Source organism: Monodelphis domestica, chromosome 7 (assembly GCF_027887165.1).
Source record: "Monodelphis domestica isolate mMonDom1 chromosome 7, mMonDom1.pri, whole genome shotgun sequence".
In the NCBI taxonomy this organism is placed as follows: domain Eukaryota; kingdom Metazoa; phylum Chordata; class Mammalia; order Didelphimorphia; family Didelphidae; genus Monodelphis; species Monodelphis domestica.
The window spans coordinates 247521889-247544494 of record NC_077233.1 but is presented as its reverse complement, the minus strand read 5'-3'; the positions used below and the strand labels follow the sequence as shown (position 1 = coordinate 247544494).

General features: G+C 37.4%; 1 protein-coding gene across 6 annotated transcripts in view; it reads left to right on the top strand.

The window, feature by feature from the left end:
* Nucleotides 1-22606, top strand: part of IFT74 (intraflagellar transport 74) — a 159785-nt gene that overhangs the window by 115120 nt on the left and 22059 nt on the right. For 5 of the 6 annotated variants that reach the window (XM_007498087.3, XM_056806644.1, XM_016423836.2 and 2 more), the window contains 2 exons: nucleotides 4322-4419; nucleotides 10765-10891. In XM_007498087.3, coding sequence (XP_007498149.1) covers nucleotides 4322-4419; nucleotides 10765-10891 — 225 coding nt within the window. Of the gene's footprint in view, nucleotides 1-4321; nucleotides 4420-10764; nucleotides 10892-21110; nucleotides 21613-22606 lie in introns of those variants that run through there. The other variant, XM_007498088.3, reaches the window with a different exon arrangement.

Genomic DNA, 22606 nt, shown 5'->3' with positions numbered 1-22606 from the left:
CTCATTGTATTGCAGTCTTTACCTCCCATTGCTACAATAGGGAGAGGAGAAAGATCTAGTGAGACATAATAAAAGTACAAAAGAAAGAGGGGGTGATCAGTGGATCAAGCAAGATCCCATAGGTTAGAGATATAAAGAATATTTGAAATTGTAGGTATAAATGGAGGGATTAACTTTAGCACAAAAATAGGTGGAAAGACAAAAGTTTTGAGAAGGAAAGGGAGAATATATCACATAAACATAACATCTATCCTGAAGATTAGGAGGCAGTGTTATCTTCTGAGAGGAACAAGATTATTTATGGAGGATTGTGTTGATTGGAAAAGTTTGGATTAGTAGCTATGTAAAATCAAATAGTGAATAAAAAGGTTTATTGTGCAACAGTAAGAAACCCAGACAAAGTTAGATAGATTGAATTTGAAATAGACCTCATAAGCATCAAGGAATGCTTTGTGGTCCATGAGTAAATGAAGAAAATGGACAGTGAAAGTTTTCAAATTGACACTGGGATTTAACATACTGGCATTAGCAGTACCATTGCTGAGTCTGTTTCCCAAAGATATTAGGAGAAAAGGAAGAGAACCCACATGTTCCAAAATGTTTATAGCAGCTCTTTTTGTGGTGGCAAAGAACTGAAAATTGAGGGGTCACCCATCAATTGGTGAATGACTAAACAAGTCATGTAGTGGCAGACTCTCGGTGACCGAGAATGACGATTGTCTTTGTGCAGTTTCATCTATGGTGTACCCTCATGTGGCTTTGGAGTTCAAAGGCTGAGGTGCAGAGTGTGTGGCACATGGGGCCTGGGACGCCAGTTGTTATGGGAGGTGTGGTTGTGGCCTGGTGTCGGTGTTCATGCGCAGCGGCAAGACGTTGATGTCGCTCATCTTCAAAGGTGGTGGCGGCATGGTGAATGTGGGTTCGCCAGCTGCTTCTGTCAGAGGCAGCGAGTTCTAGTTGCTTTGGTGTAATGCCAGCCCACTTCAAGTTGGACTTTAGCTGATCCTTGAATCTTTTCTTTGGTCGCCCTTGTTTCCTGAGTCCAGGTGACAATTCACCATAGAATACCTGTCTTGGTATTCGCTGTGGGTCCATGCGGATGACATGTCCAGACCATCGTAGCTGGGTTTGGAGGACCAGGACTTGGATGCTAGTGGAGTTGGCTCTGTCGAGGACTTCCTGGTTGGTGATTCTGTCCTTCCATCAGATCCTCATGATTGACTGGAGGGAGTGTTGGTGGAATTGCTCCAGCTGTTTCATGTGCTTCCGGTACAGTGTCCATGTCTTACAACCGTACAGGAGCGAGCTGAGGACCACTGCGTTGTACACTTTGAGCTTCGTTGCAGTGCTTACACCTCTGTGTTGGAGGACTTTGCAGCGCAGCCGCCCGAGTGCCTGGCTGGCCTTTTGGATCCTGGCATTGATCTCGTGGTCTAGGGACCCGTCGTTGGCGATGGTACTGCCCAGGTACTTGAAAGTGTTGACGTTAGAAAGCTGCGTGCCATCGATTGTAATGCACAGCTGGTTAGTTGGCCTCCCTGGTGCAGGTTGGAACAGCACCTCTGTTTTGCTGAGGCTGATAGTCAGGCCAAACAGTTTTGTTGCAATAGAGAACCTGTCCACAATGGTTTGAAGATGATTTTCTTGGTGGGCCATGAGAGCACAGTCATCTGCAAAGAGAGCTTCCAGGATGAGTCTCTCTGTTGTCTTTGTTTTTGCAGTCAGGCGGCGAAGGTCGAATAGTGAGCCATCCAGTAGGTATTTGATGTAGACGCCCAGGTCTAGATCCATCACAGCATTTCATAATACTTGGGTGAAAAATAGGTTGAATAGTACCGGAGTGAGGACAAAGCCTTGTTTCACACCATTGGAGATGTTGAAGCGATCAGAATTCTCTCCACCAGATAGGACATGTCGACATGAAAGAGCTGGATCAGTTTGACGAATTTTGCTGGGCAACCGAGCTTGCTGAGGATCACCCACAATGCATTCCTGTTCACTGTGTCGAACGCCTTTGTCAGGTCTATGAAGACAATGTTGAGACTCAGGTTCTGCTCAAGGCATTTTTCCTGCATTTGCCTCACCGTGAAGACCATGTCGATGGTGCTGCGATCTGGTCGGAAGCCACATTGTGATTCAGGCAGGTTCTGCTCTGAAACAGATGACAGGAGTCTGTTGAGTATAACACGGGCAAGGATCTTTCCAGCAGTGGAGAGTAGTGAGATGCCTCTGTAGTTATCACAGGCTGCTCGTGAACCTTTGTTCTTGTATAGGGCTATGATGGAGGCGTCTCTGAGTTCTGGGGGCATGTCTTCCTCTTCCCATATGCTGGTCAGCACTATGTGGAATGCCTGGAGTGCCTTTCCATTTAAGGCCTTATATACCTCGGTTGGGATCCCGTCTTTACCGGGTGCTCATTTGTTTAATGGCTTTTTTGACTTCCTCCATTGAAGGAGGGATGTCAAGTTGTTCAATGGTGTGGTTTTGGGGGATCTGGTCAAGGGCATTTTGGTCGACTGAAGAGCGTCGGTTTAGAAGCTGACTGAAGTGTTCTTTCCACCTGTTGCTGATGCCTTTTTTATCTTTTATGAGAGTGTCACCATCCGAGGATAGCAAGGGAGTGGTGGTGGGTTTTAATGGCCCATAGACAGTCTTGAGGGCACTGAAAAATTGTTTGTACTTTTTCGTATCAGCAAAACGCTGGATTTCTTCTGCCTTTTTTTCCCACCATTGGTCTTGCATCTTCCTGATCTCATGCTGTGCTGTGGCTTGGAGAGACTTGAATCTGTCCTTTTTAGGAGCAGAGTTTGGGTTATTTTGCCACTCCATAAAGGCTTTGTTCTTTTTGCTCAATAGGTCTTCAATAGCAGTGTTGTTCTCATAGAACCAGTCCTGGTGGTTGCGTTGTTTTGGGCCTAGGACTGCCTTTGATGTTTCCTTCACTGAGTCTCTGAACTGGTTCCATTTCTTGGTTGAGCTTCCAGTGAGTGGTCCCTTGGCAGACAGCTTGTTGTCCAGGCAGGACTGGAATGTTTGCAAATAAGATGGACCTCTAAGACGACTCATGTTGTAAAATGCGCGAACTGTCTGGGCGCATTTTGGATGGCGAGGCGCAATGCGCATTTAAAGAGTCGCTCTAACCCATCGGTGATCTGTCCAGCATTCAGCTCCTCTCATGGCTCTGTTGATCTTTACATCCTGGATGTCTCGCCGGCGTACAATGATGTAGTCAATGAGATGCCACTGTTTTGAACGTGGGTGCATCCACGCTGTTTTATATTTGTTCGCCATTCTGAACACAGTGTTCGTGATGGTGAGTTCGAACTCTGAGCATTTGCTGAGTAGCACTAGGCCATTGTTGTTGTTCATTTTGCCCACGCTGTGTTTACTGAGCACTCCTTTCCACCTTTCATGGTCCTGGCCAACATGGGCATTGAAGTCTCCCAGTGGTATCAGCTTGTCATTTGTGGGCACTGAGTGCAGGATGGCACTCAGGTCAGAGTAGAACTGCTCGATGGTCTCCTCTGTGCTGGTCAGTGTTGGGGTATATGCGCTGATGATTGTGGCATACCAGTCTTTGCTGAGAGGCAAATGGATCTTCATGAGCCTCTCGCTGATGCCCACAGGCAAGTCTGGCAGCTGTTTGAGCAAACTGGTCTTGATGGCCAGGCCAACATCGTGGATTCTGTCTTCATTTGAGGCTCTACCTTTTCAGAAGAAGGTGTATCCAGTGATGGGTTTGCTGAGTGATCCCTCTTCTGGTAAGCGTGCTTCGCTTAAGGCTGCGATGTTGATGTTATATCGCGCCAGTTCTTTACCGATTAGAGCTGTTCTTCTCTCAGGTCTTGGGGTATTCTCTCTATCAAGCAATGTAATAAGTTTGTAATGGAATTACAAGTCATGTAATATGGTTGTAATGGAATGCTACGGCACCATAAGAAATGATAAACAGGCTATTTTTTTTAAAACTTGGAAAAAACTACATGGGATAATGAAAAGTGAAATGAGTAGAATAAAGAGAACATTATATACAGCTATAGATCTAATACGTGCAGAATAACTTGTGAATGTTATCTATAGAGAATGAACTAAAAAATGGAAACATAAAAGACATAATTTACATGTATATATCTGTCTCCTAGATGTTGCCTTCTGTGATTTGGGGAGTGGGGAGAGACTAAGACTCTTATAAATAAATTTTATTAAAAAAACATGCTGGCATTAAATTTCCAAACATATGCTGCTAAGAATCAATCATATCACAACTTTTGTATGTTATTATTGTATCAACAGTAGCTTCTTTTTTTTTTTTGATACATAGCCTTTATTGAGACATTCGAAGAAATGAAGAATCAGGAACTAGAACGTAAGGCACAGATAGAATCCAACATCGTTACACTGTTGGAGCACTGTAGTAGAGTAAGTAATGTATGCCTTTCTTTTTTCTCCTTAGCCACTTATGCCATGACATTTTATCAAATATGTTCCCAAAGTGGAATTGCCTCATTATCATATCCACTAAATTCAACTGCCTCCATGGCTCCCCTAAAATCTCCTTTATGGGTGTCATTAATTATTTTTCCTTAGGAAACTATCACATTTGTTGGGGGTAGGGCATTGTAGGGAACTTGGCACATTAACTAAGTATACATGAACAATATGTAAATATGATATCAATTCAGAGTAGTTATTAAAATTCAGTTCAGTGACTTTATTAAATGCCTGTTATATGGAAGGTCATAGCAGTTTATAACATTTTCTGAGGTATGGAGAGGGTTGCAACATATCAATAGAGGGAGTACCCACAACTTGAAATCCCAAGTTCTTAAAATATTGAAGTGTGTGCAAGATTTTCTTTCAGGCTGGGGCGGGGGGGGGGTTGAAGGGGGGAGACAACAAATATAATATATGTAGGCAACTAGGTAGCACAGTAGAGAGAGCACTGGGATTGGAGTTGGGAACCCAAGTTCAAATTTGGCCTCAAATACTTAACAGGCAAGTCATTTAACCTCTGTCTCATTTTCTTCATCTGAAAATTATACCTACCTTGCAAGGCTTTTGTGAGTATCAAATGAGATAATAATTGTAAAGTTTTTAGTACAGTGACTGACACATAGCAAGCACTATATAAATTTTAAAGTTATGTGTTTTATCCTCAAGGAACTTAAAATCTAATAGGAATGAGACATGAACATATAATTGGTATAAAGCAGAATTCAGTGTCTGCAAAGAGGGGTCTAGTACACTAGCTTTGAGAAATTTGAGGAGAGACTTCCAATTTGGGGAATCTAGAAAGACTTGTGGAAGAGATAGCAACAGAATTGAATTTTGAAGGATTTTAACAGGCAACAGCTGAAGAGAGGCAGTCCATTCTAGCCATGAACAAAGCAAGTGAGTTAGGAGACTGCAAGATGAAAACAGGACTGGATCTCAATTCCAGTGACCTTTTTCATTATATTTCAGTCATACACTAGCATATTCATACATAGACCTTTCTTAATCATGGAATTGTACTACTTTCAAGATCATGCACTTTGATATTCAATTTTATCACAACCTCCTGTTCTTTCACACCTCCCATTCTCAGTAACACTAACACTGTTATGATCTTCACTTATTCTTATATTTTCTAGTTTGTTTTAAACCATTATTTAAATCAAATGGGTAGTGAATTTGTCAAAAGATTTTTTTTGGTATCTATGTAGCCCTGCATTTATTTTTATTATTAATATTCTTTATTATATTTACCATTTTCCTTATATTGGAGCAACCTTGCATTTTTGGTGTTAGGTGCAACCTGGTCATAGTATGTGATCAATTTAATATATTATTGTAGACTCCTGACTGTTGTCATCCTTCTCCTTCTGGTCTGATTTTCTTTGGAGGTCATCTTTCATTTTCCTTACCACATCTCTCATCTCCTTTGCCTCATCTTTCATCTTCTTTTCCTCATCTTTCATCTCCTTTACCTCATTTTCAAGCTAGTTGATTTTGGCTTTCAAGACACTTTCCTGTTTCCAGATGACTTATCTTAGTCTTTAAATTCATTTCCCAATTGTCTTCAGTCTCTCTTAATTGTGTTTTGAATTGCATTTTGAGTTCTTCCAAAGCCTGTATCCAGTTCGCTGGGATTGCTGATTTATCATTTGATGATCCGTCCTCTGTTCCATTTGCTCTTTGTTTGTTGCCTGTATAGAAGCTGTTGATTGTAATTTCTTTTTTCTTTTTCTGTTGTTTGCTCATATTTACCCCTTCTTTACTCCCTGTATTTGTCTGTGCTCTTGCTCCTCTCATTTTTTTGGTTTCGGGGTTTTCTGACAGTCTCCCCTCTTGGAGCTTTGTCAGGAGATCTCTCGGTGCAGTCTGTGGGGGATCAGTGTTGGAGTTTGAGCTTCCCTGTCCTCTGGAGGCTTTTGATTGGATTAAAGTCCAGCAGTCTGTGAGAGAGGGGTGTTGGGGCTTGGACTTCCCTGAGCTCTGAAGACTTTTGATGGGATTAAGATCATCTGGGTTGGGCTGGATGTGCTCTGAGACCAAAACCTCCTCGAAGGCCAGAGCAATATGGAGGGTCTCCACCACTGTGACCAGGCTGCCTGCTCTGTGCTCCTTCTCCAGCTCCTTCCCTACCACCTGTGTTCGATGCTCTGAGCCTGGCACATCCCTGCTCGCAAGGTACACCCTCCAGACCAGCGCCTTTGCCCACCCAGAGGTTCTTGCTGCCGCTGGAGACTTAACACTCTAGGTGGGCAGGGGAGTCCTGGGACCTTCCTTCCCCTTAAACTTGAGTGTGCTTGGATTCTGGCTTTTGGGGGGCATACCTTTTGAATTGAGTCCAGCAGGAGGGTACCTTGGCTCTGTCTTGTTGTTAGGTTTGATTTTCAATCCCCTAGGAACATTCAGTTTGTGATCAGTAAGGAAAGGTATTCAGAGGCCGCCATCTTGACTCCACCCCCGACTCTTGACTGTTGTAAAGGGTTATTGACCCTTATTATTTATTGGTATATTGATGATACCAATAGTTGTATCAGGTGAGATCAGGTTCTAAAATTTGTGTGTTGGAAAAAAAAGTATGGCCACCAAGCAGTTGTAGAAAATCTTTTTCAGGCCAGTTATAAAAAAAGAACTTATTTATTGTAACTATTAAATAATTATATAAAGGGAAAGTAAAAAGAAGTAAAGGAAATTATGTATTTATAAGGGATTCCTTATCAACTAATAATTCTATATAAGTTTCCCAGCAAAATCTTTCCCTTATGGGAATTGTTCAATGATTACCAAATGGTAATCCTTCTTATATCTACAGTAACTAAATTATAATTCTATCTTACTAAACCTATTTCCAAAAACAAAATATTAACTTATTAACATTATAGAGATCCTTCTTTCCCTCTAGCCAAAGATCAGCTCTGATAATCTGAGTTGGAAGTTGTTTCCCCAAGCAGTTGTTCTCTGGTGGTCCCAGAGGAACTCTGAGTAGCAGCTCATTAAACTCACCTGTTCTCTGATCCAAACAGCTCTTCAATTTTAGATCAGATTTAGATGTTGTATGTCTTCCACAAACTCTCCAAGGCTAATTTGAGAGGGAAGTCAGGAAAAACCACCCTCTCCGTCTCTCTCCCAGAAGAAGATGGACCCGCTATAACTAAACCAAAGTCCTCAAGGCACACCCCAAAATTCTCTATCTCTGACCTCATAAGGGTTCCTCAGAAATCTCTTAAAGCACCCTAGTACCTTAAATCTTCTTCTTTAAACTCTCTGACTACACTTCATTTCTAACTAAGCTAATTACTCCTACATCACAATTATCATTATATGGCCAATATTTAATATTTTTCTATTCATTTCATTAGGTATATTGACCTATAGTTTCTTTTTTTTTTGGTAGATATATATCCTTGATTTAAGTATTTCAACCATATTTCTATCATAGAAAGATCTTGGGATGATCCCTTCTTTTCTTTTTTTTTTTTAAACAGTTTATATGTTATTGGTATTAATTGTTCTCTTTTTAATAGCTTTCACTTGTAAATACATTTGGTTCTGGGATTGATTTATAAATATTTTCTATTTCCTCGTAATGGTACCTAAAATAAGCTCTATTATCTGAATTTGTTCAGTAGATTTTTGCTGAATTGAGTAATCTGAAATATGACTGAAAAAGATAGACTATAGCCAGGTTATGGAGAACCTTGAATGTCAGAATAAGCATTTTTTTAATAGGCAATCCATCCCTGTGATGCTTTGTCATATTTTTAGTAGATTTATATGATTTACACACTGGTAAAGGAAGATTAAGCTAGTTCATTATGGAGAGTAGCAGCAGAGAACAGTTAGGAGACAATAACAATTGACCAGGAAAAATATGAGAGTTGTAGTGGGAGCAGAAAAAAGGAATGTATTTGAATGAAATTGCAGAAATTGAATTGACAGCATTTGGCAGTAGAAGTGTTAAGTGGAAATAGAGGAAAATCATAGAGGCCAGTTATCAGAGGATAGAGAAAAGTTATTGTCAAAATGGTTTGGCTTTGAGCAAAGATGAGGTATAAAGGGAAATCAGGCCAGAACAGGGTTTTAGAATTATAAGAATAGCAAGGTGTAGAGAAGGCTTATAGCCACAATAAGAGCAAGAAGAATGTTTAAAAAGAGGAAGGAAGTAGAAGTGGAAGGATAGATGATTATGGTAAGAAAGTAGAATCTGTTTCAAGATTTTGGAAATGGAGTAGTTTTACATAATGTTGAATTCCATGAGATTCTGTTTTATCAGGAGACAAAAAGGACTAATTTAGGTTTATACAAAATAAATACAAGTAAATACAAAGTAGTTAAATACAAGATAATTTGAGAGCATTAGCAATAGCAGATGAGAGGTATCCAGGAGAAGAGAATAGTCAACTGTGTCAATTGCAACATTTGAGGCTGGAAAAAAAAGGCGCAGGGGAGACTAAAATTTGACCATGAAGAACTAACTTTGGAGAGAGCAGTTTAGTCACTGATGAAGTCACAAACCAGATTGTGAAAAGTTGAGGAGTGAGTGAAAGGAGAACTAGAAGCAGTGAGTGTAGGCAGCTTTTTCTAGGAGTTTGCCTCTCAAAAGGAAGAAATACATAGGATAATAGATTGAGATATAGTAGGTTTAATGAAAAAATTTTTAAGAATAAGGGATTTGGGGGAAGCTAGGTAGGTCTGTGGATTGAGAGCCAAGCTTAGAGATGGGAGTTCCTGGGTTCAAATTTGGTCTCAGACATGTCCTAGCATTTTGACCCTGGGCAAGTCACTTGATCCCCCATTGCCTAGTCTTTACCATTCTTCTTTAGAACCAATACAACAGTATTGATTCTAAGAGGGAAGAGAAGGGTTTAAAAAAATTAAGACTAGGAGAGACTTGGGCATGTTTGAAAGTGTAGTAGAAATGGAATCAATAGTAATAGTAAGGGAGAAGTTAAAGATTAAGGAGCAAGGGATATGATTGAGACTAATCTTCTAGAAAAGACAAGAGTGGATTAAGTCATGGGCAAATGTAAATGAGTTGGCCTTCACATGAAGAAAAGGATACTATGTTGGCTGAGATTGAGGCAAGGAGAAGAGAGTAGGAGATGATATGTAGGGGTCTTAAGATGAAAAGAAATAACTCATTGATTGCCTTCAGTTTTCTCAGTAAAGAAGTGGAATCCTTATTTGAGAGGGGGAAAGAATGGAAGGAAATAAGGAAGACTTATAGAAAGAATGAAAAGGGTTTGGAAAAGCTGTTATGGGAATGAGAGGATTAACTAGGGGAGAAAAGATTTTATTATAAAAGTTGAAAATCCAATTGAAGATGAAATTTATAATGAACTAAGTAAATATGCTTGTGTGACTTACTTTAGCTCAATTTAGAAGCATAAGGAGCAGAAGAGGTAGATGGTGGGAGTAATGCTGGCTTGAGTTTTGTCAAGACATGAATGGTTATAAAGTGGTAGAGATCATAAAAGTTTAGAAATTCCAGAAACCGTGAAGATGCCACTTCTAAATATCTAGACATCATAATTCCCTGATCCTCCAAAGTATTGTGGCCTCCATATCTATTCTAACTTCAGTCATTCACCAACATGGCCACACCTCAGAATTTACCAACAACAAACCTCACTATTATATCTCCAACATATTAAATATCTAAAATTTCTTTGTGACCATAGTATCTTCTCCTTCCACCTCTCTCATTTCCTTATTCTTTATTCTAAATAGTCTTAAAGCATCCCTTAATTAGATAAGAAATACTGCTCCGTTAGCTTCATGCTAGGAAGTATGAGTACAAAAGATGTATTGCAAGGTCCTTTTCCTAAAGAGATTATTGATTATCTTAGAGAAAATAATGGAAAACTCAAACTAAACTCTTCAAATAAATTGAATTTTGTTCAATATTATGCCTCTTTAGATAAGTGATCATAGCAATAAAACAAAGGAAAGCAAATTTTTTTTACTAAACTGTTGAAATATTTTGATTGTTCTGTTACAGCAAAGTTGAAAAGGAATTTTTAGATAATCTATTCCATTTCCCACATGTTGATAGTTGAGAAAATTCCAGCCTAAAGAAGTTAAATAAATGTCTTTCTCTATTTTATTCAATAAGTGGCAGAACCAGGAATGGAACCATGTTTCTGTTGTAGTTTATTCTTTTTTAAAAGGAAATCCTGTTCAAAATGTTCTCATTATCTTTAAAATTATTTTGAATTATTTTTATTAAGAAATAATTCATCTTCATTTTCCCATTATTTTCTCTTAAAATAGAATATAAATCACATGAAACAAATATCCTCTATCACTAACCAAGAACTGAAGATGATGCAAGAAGACCTCAATTTCAAATCTAATGAAATGCAGAAATCACAAAGTACAGCCAGAAATTTAACTTCAGGTAAGAACAAACTGATATGGATTCTCTTTCCCAACTTATGTGTCAAAAATGGAAGTTTACTTGAAAGTCTTCCTAGCTGCAAACCTAGATCTCTCTCTACTTTGTCATGCTACCTTTATACATAGGAATTTATTCACAATATTAAGCATTATTTTATTCTCACTTTACAAGTACTTAACTGATGGTGGACCTTTCTATACTGTAAACTCAAAACTGTCTTTTTAAACATTTAAAAAAATTTTTGTTACATTTGAATTAGTTTATTTAGTCAATTTAGAACATTATTCCTTGGTTACAATAATCACATTATTTCCCTCCCTCCCCTCTACCCACCCTTCCCACAGCTGACTCGCAATTTCATTGGATATTATTTGTGTCCTTGATCAGAACCTATTTCCATGTTGTTGATGTTTGCACTAAGATGTTGATTTAGAGTCTGCATCTACAACCATATCCCTTCGAAGCATGTATTCAAGCAGTTATTTTTCTTCAGTGTTTTTACTCCCACAGTGTTTACTCTGAATGTGGATAGTGATTTTTCTTGTAGATTCCTCCAAGTTATTCAGGATCGATGCATTGCCACTAATGGAGAAGTCCATTACATTAAATTGTACCACAGTGTATCATTCTCTGTGTACAATGTTTTACCTGGTTCTGCTCCTCTCCCTCTGAATCAATTCCTGGAGGTTGTTCCAGATCCCATGGAATTCCTCCACTTTATTATTCCTTTTAGCACAATAGTATTCCATCATCAACATATACCACAATTTGTTCAGCCATTCCCCAATTGAAGGGCATCCCCTCATTTTCCAATTTTTGGCCACCACAAAGAGTGCAGCTATGAATATTCTTGTACAAGTCTTTTTCCTTATTATCTCTTTGGGGTACAAACCCAGCAGTGCTATGGCTGGAGGAAAGGGCAGACAGTCTTTTATCGCCCTTTGGGCAGAGTTCCAAATTGCCCTCCAGAATGGTTGGATCAATTCACAACTCCACTAGCAATGCATTAATGTCCCAACTTTGCACATCCCCTCCAGCATTCATTTCTTTCCTTTGCTATCATGTTAGCCAATCTGCTAGGTGTGAGGTGATACCTCAGAGTTGTTTTGATTTGCATTTCTCTGATTATAAGAGATTTAGGACACTTTTTCCATGTGCTTATTAATAGTTTTGATTTCTTTTAACTGAAAATTGTCTATTCATGTCCTTTGCCCATTTATCAATTGGAGAATGGCTTGACATTTTGTACAACTGGTTTAGCTCTTTATAAATTTGAGTAATTAGACATTTGTCAGAGGTTTTTGTAATGAAGACTATTTCCCAATTTGTTGCTTCCCTTCTAATTTTGGATGCATTAGTTTTCTTTGTACAAAACCTTTTTAATTTGATGTAATCAAAATTATTGATTTTACATTTTGTGGGTTTTTCTAGCTCTTGCTTGGTTTTAGTCTTTCCTTTCTCAAAGATCTGACAAGTATTCTATTCTGTGTTTGCCTAAATTGCTTATAGTTTCCTTCTTTATATTCAGGTCATTCATCCATTCTGGGTTTATCTTGGTGTAGGGTGTGAGATATTGATCTAAACCTAATCTCTCCCATACTGTCTTCCAACTTTTCTAGCAGTTTTTATCAAATAGTGGCTTTTGGTTCCCAAAACTGGGACCTTAGGGCTTATCATAGAGTGTCTTGCTAAGGTCATTTACCCCAAGTCTATTGCACCGATCCTCCTTTCTGTCTCTTAGCCAGTACCAAATTATTTTGATGACCACTGCTTTATAGTATAGTTTGAGATCTGGGACTGCAAAGCCATCTTCCTTTGCATTTTTTTCATGATTTCCCTGGATATCCTTGATCTTTTGTTCTTCCTAATGAACTTTGTTATGGTTTTTTTCTAATTCATTAAAAAAGTTTTTTGGTAGTTCAATGGGTATGGCACTAAATAAGTAAATTAATTTGGGTAGGATTGTCATTTTTATGTTAGCTCATCTTACCCATGAGCAATCAATATTTTTCCAATTGTTTAGATCTAGTTTTAATTGTGAGGAGAATGTTTTGTAGTTGTTTCATATAGTTCCTGGGTTTCTCTCAGCAGATAGATTCTTAAGTATTTTATTTTGTCTAGGGTGATTTTAAATGGAATTTCTCTTTCTAATTCTTGCTGCTGAAATGGGTTGGAAATATATAGAAATGTTGATGACTTATGCGAGGATATTCTTTAAGTAGATTGGTCTATAGTTTTCTTTTTATTTTTTTGACCTGCCTGGCTTTGGGATCAGTACCATATTTGTGTCTTAAAATGAATTTGGTAGAACTCCTTGGCTTATTCTATCAAATAGTTTGTATGATATTGGGATTAGTTGGTCTTTGAATGTTTGATAGAATTCATTTGTGAATCCATCTGGACCTGGGGATTTTTACTTAGGGAGTTCTTTGATGGCTTGTTCAATTTCTTTTTTCTGTTATGGGGTTGTTTAGGTAATCTATTTCTTCCTCTGTTAGTCTAGGCAATTTATTTTTTTGTAAGTATTCATCCATATCACCTAGATTGCCATATTTGTTGCCATATAATTGGGCATAATAATTTTTAATGATTGCCTTAATTTTCTCTTCATTAGAGGTGAGGTCTCCCTTTTCATCTTGGATACTGTCAATTTTGTTTTCTTCTGTCCTTTTTTTAGTTAAACTGACCAATAGTTTGTCTATTTTATTTGTTTTTTCAAAGTACCAGCTTCTAGTCTTATTTATTAAATCAATAATTCTTTGACTTTCGATTTTATTAATTTCTCCTTTGATTTTTTGGATCTCTAATTCAGTCTTCATCTGAGGATTTTTAATTTGTTCACTTTCTAGTTTTTTTTTTTAATTTGCATGCCCAATTCATTGACCTCTGCCCTCCCTAATTTGTTAATATATGAATTCTAGGATATAAATTTACCCCGAGTACTGATTTGGCTGCATCCCATAGGTTTTGAAAGAATGTCTCATCATTGTCATTTTCTTAAATGAAATTATTAATTGTTTCTATGATTTGTTCTTTAACCGGTTTTGGAGAATCATATTAATTTCCAATTAATTTTTTATTTGCCTTTCCATGTACCCTTACTAATTATTATTTTCATTGTATTGCGATCTGAGGAGGTTACATTCTTATTTCTGCTCTTTTGCACTTGTTTGCAATGTTTTTATGCCCTAAAGGTGTATTTCTTTTTGTTCCTATTTATTTTTCTCCACATATCTACTAACTCTAATTTTTCTAAGATTTCATTCACTTTTCTTACGTCTTTCTTATTTATTTTTTGGTTTGATTTATCTAGTTGTGATAGAGGAAGGTTCAGGCCTCCCACTAGTATAGTTTTTCTATCTGTTTCATACTTGAGCTCCACTAGTTTCTCCTTTAGAAATTTGGATGTTATGCCATTTGGTGCATACATGTCGAGTACTGATATTTCTTCATTGTCTATACTGCCTTTTATCAGGATGTAATTAAACCCTGTCTCTTTAAACTAGATTTATTTTTACTTTGGCTTTGTCAGATATCATGATTGCAACTCCTGCTTTCTTTTTATCAGTTGATGCCCAATATATTTTGCTCCATCCTCTTAATTTCACCCTATGCATATCTGCTTCCTCATGTGCATTTGGTAGACAGCATATGGTAGGGTTTCGGATTCTAATACACTCTGCTATTTGCTTGTGTTTTATGGGTGAGTTCGTTCCATTCACATTCAGAGTCATGATTACCAGCTGTGTATTTCCCAGCATTTTGATTTCTACTCCTACTCCTGCCTTTTCTTCTTTCACTATTTCCTTCTACAGCAATGTTTGTTTTTAATCAGTCCCCGTAGTTCCCACCCTTATTTTATTTCCCATTTTATCCCTCCCTTCTTATTTCCCCCTTTATTTTCTTTGTAGTCTTTTTAAAAACTACTGCCCACCCTCTCCCTCCCTTGTACTGCTTCCCTCCCCACCAGTCCATTTGTTACCCTTCTGCTCACTTATAGGGTGCAAATCTATTCTCTGCCCCAATGGATTGGATTGCTCTTCTCTCTTTGGGTCAATGTCAATGCACATAAGAGTTGAGTATTTCCTATCTCCAACCTCTTTACCCTTCCAGTGTATTGATGTTCTTCCCCCTCCTGCCATGAGCTTCTTTGTGACATATAAATTTATCCCCTTTTATTTCTTTTCCCATTTCTTTTAGTATTAACATCTTTTTAGCTGTAGTTGCATATATTTATATAAATTTTTTATTTATTTATTATTTTATTTTTTATTTATGCATACATATATCTATATACCTATTTATGTGTTATCATTTCATCCTATACAGTTTGTCACTGTTCCCTCTAAGTTTAATTCTTCTAGCTGCCCAGGTGATAATAACAATTTTTAAGAGTTACCAATGACCTCTTTTCTTATAGGGATACATATCATTTTAACTTATTGAGTCTCCTTAAAAAAAGTTGGTTTTTTTTATTTTGTTTTTCTTTTTTCCCTCTATTTTAATTACCTTTTGATGATTCTCTTGAGTTCTGTGCTTGGACATCAAATTTTCTGTTCAGGTCTGGTCTTTTCTTTACAAATTCTTGGAATTCTTCTATTTTGTTGAATGACCATACTTTCCCCTGTAAGAATATAGTCAGTTTTGCTGGGTATTTGATTCTTGGTTGTACATCTAGTTCCCTTGCTTTCCAGAATACATATTCCATTCCTTTCGGTTCTTCAGGATAGATGCCCCCAGATACTATGTTATCCTCACTGTGGTTCCATGGTATCTGAATCACTTCTTCTTGGAATCTTGTAATATTTTTTCTTTGGTCTGATAGTTCTTGAGTTTGGCTATAACATTTCTGGGTGTTTTCAGTTGGGGATTAAGAACATTAGGTGATCTGTAGATTCATTCAATCTCCACTTTTCCCTCTTGTTCTAGAATATCAGAGCAGTTTTCTTGGGTAATTTCCTGTAGTATTATGTTCAGACTTTTTCTTTTGTCATGGTCTTCTGATTTTTAAATTATCTCAACTCAAACGATTTTTTAAATCTTCTGTTTTTTGAATGAGGTGCTTCATATTTTCCTCAAATTTTTTCATTCTTTTGGTTTTGTTTTATAGTGTTCTGCTGCCTTGTGAGGTCACTTAATTTTAGTTGTTGTATTATGGTTCTTAAAGACTGGATTTCATCCCTGGCTTTTTGGTCATCCTTCTCCTTCTGGTCTGATTTTCTTTGGAGGTCATTTTCATTCTCTTCACCTCATCTCTCATCTCCTTTGCCTCATTTTCAAGCTGGTTGATTTTGGCTTTCAAGACACTATTTTCTGTTTCCCATGACTTATCTTAGTCTTTAAGTTATTTTCCCAATTGTCTTCAGCCTCTCTTAATTGTGTTTTGAATTGCATTTTGAGTTCTTCCAAAGCCTGTATCCAGTTCACTGGGTTTGCTGATTTATTGTTTGATGATCCCTCCTCCTCTGTTCCATTTGCTCTTTGTTTGTTGCCTGTATAGAAGCTGTTGATTGTAATTTCTTTTTTCTTTTTCTGTTGTTTGCTCATATTTACACCCTTCTTTACTCCCTGTATTTGTCTGTGCTCTTGCTCCTCTCATTTTTTTGGTTTTGGGGTTTTCTGACAGTCTCCCCTCTTGGAACTTTGCCAGGAGATCTCTTGGTACAGTCTGTGGGGGATCAGTGTTGGAGTTTGAGCTTCCCTGTCCTCTGGAGGCTTTTGATTGGATTAAAGTCCAGCAGTCTGTGAGAGAGGGGTGTTGGGGCTTGGACTTCCCTGAGCTCTGAAGACTTTTGATGGGATTAAGATCATCTGGGTTGGGCTGGATGTGCTCTGAGACCAAAACCTCCTCGAAGGCCAGAGCAATATGGAGGGTCTCCACCACTGTGACCAGGCTGAACGCTCTGTGCTCCCTCTCCAGCTCCTTCCCCACCGCCTGTGTTCAATGTTCTGAGCCTGGCACAGCCCTGCCCACACGGTACACCCTCCAGACCAGTACCCTTACCCGCTTAGAAGTTCTCGCTGCCCCTGGAGTCTTATTGCTCTAGGGGGGTAGGAGGGGTTCTGGGACCTTCCTTCTGCCTTCTCCTTTAACTCGAGTGTTCTCAAATTTTGGCTTTTGGGGGGCGTACCTTTTGAATAGAGTCCAACAGGAGGGTTCATTGGCTCTGTATTGTTGTTAAGTTGATTTTCAGTCCCCTAGGAGCATTTAGTTTGTAATTGGTAAGGAAGGGTATTCAGAGGTCTGAACTTCTGCTGCTTCTAGGCAGCCATCTTGACTCTGTCTCAAGGTCTAAACATAATTAAAATTTAATTAATTTCTTGGTGAATTTAATTAGCTTGATGAATGGAAACTTGAACCTGGAACCCAAGAACCTGAAACAGATTATCTTTATCTCATAGTTAGCTGTGGTAGTCAGGTAGTTGGAGGATAGAGAACTGACCTTGGAGTTCAGAAGGCTTGATTTCAAATGCAGCCTCAGACGAATTACCAGCTGTATGACTGCCAAAGTCTCTTCACATCTGTCAGCTTCAGTTTCCTAATTTATAAAATGAAGATAATAAAAAACATCTTCACAGCATTGTTTTAAAAATTACAAAAAGTATTATATGTAAAGAATTTTGCAAATCTTAAAATGATATATTAGTGTTAGCTATTATTACTAACAATAGCCATACTTTATATAATTAATAGCTAATTGTTATTAGTGGTGTTTTATATATATATAATAAAAGCTATAAGTAATAGATAATGGAATTATTTATCTGCTAGGGAGAAAAGAAACTATGGTAAGAACTAGAAGAAGTTTGAGCAGTTTAAAATGTACATAGATTTTTAAGAAGTTTCCTGCAGCACCAAATTCATGCAAATCATTCAATTAATTAGACATTACTGAGGCAAAGTAAAAATTAGTTTCTCGCTGCAAGGAATATTTTTAGAGTTTTATTTAAGATAAGGAAGAAATTAAGAATATACAAGTAAGAGAAGCACGTGCTAGGTGGGCCGAGAGGCCCATTCAATTTTCACTCACATCATGAGATGCATCTGCTCCAAAGCAGAAGTTGGAGAGACCTCAGTAGGCGGAGAATTCCTTTAAATAATAATTTGTGATCTTGCCCAGGTGAGAATTCAGTGTGATTATAAAGCATTCTGGGAAGTGAGCAAGGACTTCTGGGGACTGGAGTCCTGGATTCAAGTTTCTCCATTTTAACATTTCACCGTGTGATCATTTGAAAAAAAAATAAATTTTTTCCCCCAAAGGATCATGAAAACATAATCAACTTAAAGATTACAATAATTTGAGGATAAGTGAGAAAAGAAAAAAACAAAACCAATAATTGCTGGACTCATTGACAAAAAGCCAGTTAGGAGGCAGTCTCCTTTGGCATGAAAGTATACATACAAATAAATGTTAAATCAACTACAGCCAAACTTCAATTTGGATATTTTTGTGCAGCTTGTGATCTGGAGGCATCTTCATGGTGTGTTCTCCAACAATTCAGTTTCTGGATTCAAGGAAGTAGCATCTTTCTTTACCTAAAATTCTTCTTAAAAGGAATTTAAACTTTGCAATTTAAATAATGATATTTTTTACATTTCCCCATGTTGTGGGTGATTGAAAAACACAGGATCACTTAGGGATGCATGGCTGAGGTATGAGGTATATGAATCAATTGGTAAGAGAAATTAAAAAGACATCAGAAAAATCCAAAGAAAAAAGAAAATACTGGATGAAAATATAGACTATCAAAGTCTTATGTGTAAAAATTCTAAGTAAAGGAAAAATGAATCTATAACAGGTCCTTGAATCAAGGCCCAATTAAAATGATCTAAGCAATGATGCATTTACCCAGTCAATAGCCAGGACTACAGAAAGGTACCACACTATGAAAGACAGAAAAGGGACCAGATTATAGGAGCCAAGGTTTGGGATACTCATCTGTGAGTATTTTCAGAGTGAGTGTGAACACAAGGAAAGCCTATGTCTAACAATGTTAAACACAGTAACCTCGAGTCTTCACACTAGGTTCAAAACCTTTGCATAGCCTAGAAGTGCATCAATCTGTCCTGGATTAGGTTTTCCTTGGCCCTGTGCAATGACTCTTTTGTGTATATCTTGTCCTGGAATCAGATAGAATTATTAAGCAAAGTCCCATAATTTATTTTAAACAATTAGTGGCATCATTTTTATAGTCTCAAGCTTTTGGGGCATGCATTAGCAAGTGTATTTTAAACTTATATTACTGAAAAATCAAAAAGTTAAAAGAAAATCTTAATGTTGGTGACATGTGCTTGAAATAAGAGAAAAAATTAAAAAAACCTGAAATAGTATATTGCACATGCAAGAAAAATATAATAATAAAAGAGCTTTAAAAATAAAAATGTAGCTCATAATCATTGATACACTCTGTCAGCTAAGAAAATACAAGGCTTTCTCACCAAAAATGAGATACATTTCCTCTTCATATCTGGCCACGATCCACTGTGAGTATGAGCAAATGAATTGAGCAAGGTAACATTTTTCATTTGTTAAAGAACAGTAGTATAAATATGTAGTTATCAATATCTCCAAAATTCTCAATAGCCCAATTAATTATAATAGTAAACAAACCCACTATCATATTTCACATAAGTTGCTGTATGGCATTTTTTAAAAAATGGATACTTGTCACAAGTTTTTACAGACATAGCAAATCTTCCACCCTTGGTGAATATATTTTTAAACAAAGTAAAACTTATTTTGGGTTTTAGAACATCATCAAGAAATCTAGATATCATTCTGGTGGAAGTAAAGTAGTGAGTTGAAGAGTATAAATAAGGGGTGCTCCTTTTTTGGAGGCTTATAGGGAATACAAATGCCCTAAGATTAACTGCCCCAACTTCTATTCACATATTTAGAAATGCGGGAAGGTTGGGGGTTATAAAATGTATTTCACTTTAGCTACTAGTTACCTCGTGGTTAACTAGAGTTACCTTGTGGTAGGGGCAGGCAAAAATGATCAGAGATTGTTAAAAAAAACTTTTCTAAAAATCATGTTTAAAAAAAAAACCCCTTAAAATCAATTGAGGTATTTAGCACATTAAATTTTCCAAATGTAAAAATGGAGACTTGATCCAGGACTCCAGTCCCCAGAAGTCCTTGCTCACTTCCCAGAATGCTTTGTAATCGCACTGAATTCTCACCTGGGCAAGATCACAAATTATTATTTAAAGGAGTTTTCCGCCTACTGAGGTCTCTTTCCTACTTCCGCTTCGGAGCAGACGCGTCTCATGACGTGAGTGAAAATTGAATGTGCCTCTCGGCCCACCTAGCACGTGCTTCTCTTACTTGTATATTCTTAAATTATATTCTCAAATTCCTTATCTTAAATAAAACTCTAAAAATATTCCTTGCAGAGAGAAACTAATTTTTACTTTGCCCCAGTTTCCCCAAAAATTTTAATCTTACAGTATTAAATAAAATATTCATTGAGTGCTATTAGTAGAAATTGTATTTGGACACATTATAGATAGGTGACTGCATATAACTAAATATGTTTATTTTTCCTTAACTTTCTATTTTATCTCTCACAGCTAATACGTACCTTTCACATAGTAAGCCCTTAATACTTATGGTTGTTATTTGTGGGAGATTAGGGTTCATGTTTTCAATAATCTACTAATTGAAATTATCTGCCAGGAAATAGGGTAGATCACAATTGTGTTGTATATTTGTCATATTGTTAATAATATGCTTTCATAAATATAAGCAGAATCCCCAAAATAAGATCTCTTTGAAAAAGACATGTATTATAACAATTCTTCTGGTCCTATTTTCCCAAACCCCACTCAAACTGAAAGTTTGGGTTTCCAGAAAGTGATTACTACTTCTCTCCTTAATGTTTTACAAGTAAATCTGTGGGTTGCAGGTAATTGCAATCAGGTTCTCATTGACTACCAACCAACTGAACTGAATTGGTTTAAAAAAAATCCTTACCTTATGTCTTAGAATTGATACTAAGCATCATTTCACAGTGGAAGAATGGTAAGGGCTAGGCATTTGGGATTAAGTGACTTGCCCAGGGTCACCCAGCTAGGAAGTATCTGAGGTCAGATTTGAACCCAAGACCTCCTAGCTGCCCCTTAAATAGCTTTTAAAAAGAGATATTTACTGAGATGGTATAGTAAGGATAGTTGGTATAAGAAATCCTCTAAAATTCTGTGTCATAATCCTTTCAGATGTATATACTGAGTTTGAAGAAAGGTGTGCTCAGTCTTAAAAAGCACAAATAACAAAGGAATGACTTAGGTCCAGCTTGAATGGAAGTTATTTTCTCCATTTGTGTAGAAATCATCATGAAGGACTTTTCTTATGTGTGCCTAGTTTGCTCTTAAGCTCTTGATTCAGATGCTGCCACCAGCCATTATAGTTTTTAGGATGTTGCCAGCAACAATGATGGAAAATCCAAATCTTTCAACCTTTTGAAGTTCACAAATTCATCCTCTGATCAAGAAAGGAAGAGGACTTGGCTGGAGTTGTTTCACTACTAGGGAGGCCTCCTTTTTGAATGCCAAATTATGAAGGAGCTTGCTATTTTAACCAACACCAGGAGGGCATGACTGATTCTTTTCAACCAAGAAAACACTTGCTGTGTGGCATCATCTGGCTTCATTCAATTCATGCTCCTGTTATACATTTGATTGATTCTATAACTCATTCAATAAAGCATCAGAATCTAAAGCATCCTGTCCATCCCCAATTGTTATTATCTTATCTCTCTCCCTAGGACGTAGTCTACTGCTTGCATATAAATAATACAGTAAAAACATTAAAAAATACTGTTGACTTGATTTATTATTTACATTAAATTGAGGTTGAGGTGTTTGAGACACAGCTATTACATATGTAGACTGAGTAAAATCACAATAATTACAAACTTCATTCAGATTTCATACAAACTAGATTTCAGAAACATCATGTTAGTACAGTCCATCAGTGGATAATAGATAATATTAGTCTGAAACAAGTATCTTGTTTGTTTGTTTTTTAAGGTTTTTCTACTTAGAAGTAGAACTAAATAATTTTTGGTTTTAATCGTCTGAATTAGAAAACTGCTCTTGGAGTAAGTAGCATTGTCAAGATTAGGAAGCACTTAGCTGAGCTTTCCCAACATTCCCCTCCAAACAACTTTAAAATAATGCCTCAAATTGAATTCTAAGGGGACAGAGTATGCAAAAGGTCAGAGTGAGACATTCTTCCAATCCAAGACAACTTAGGAGTTTGGAAAGAGATCTATTTAAGGGCTTTAGGGGGTGGAAAAGGCCCAGAGTCTACATGGATAAAACACCAGTGGTGGGACTAGGTGGTGCTGACAGAAGCAGCAGCCTCCATAATTTTCAAACCAGAAACAGTAAAAGCACCAGGAAACTGCTGAGAATGAGATTAGAGAAGATCCCTGTGCTAGCACTAAATACAGGACCAGGTACTATTTGGTAAATCCACTGTATGTATATATACACAATTCTGTGTCATAATTCAAGAGTATAGAGGACTACTTTGAGTCAAAAAGGAGCAGTATTGCTGTTGGTCACAAGGGGACCCTGAGGAAAAGTATCATTTCTATTCCCAAGGGCTCACGGGCTTTTCCTCCTGGGTAAGAGCTGGAGTATAAGCCAAGAGAGGAGTGACCATACTTCCCCCTAGACTATACCACCTTGGAAGTGTTTAAAACTTA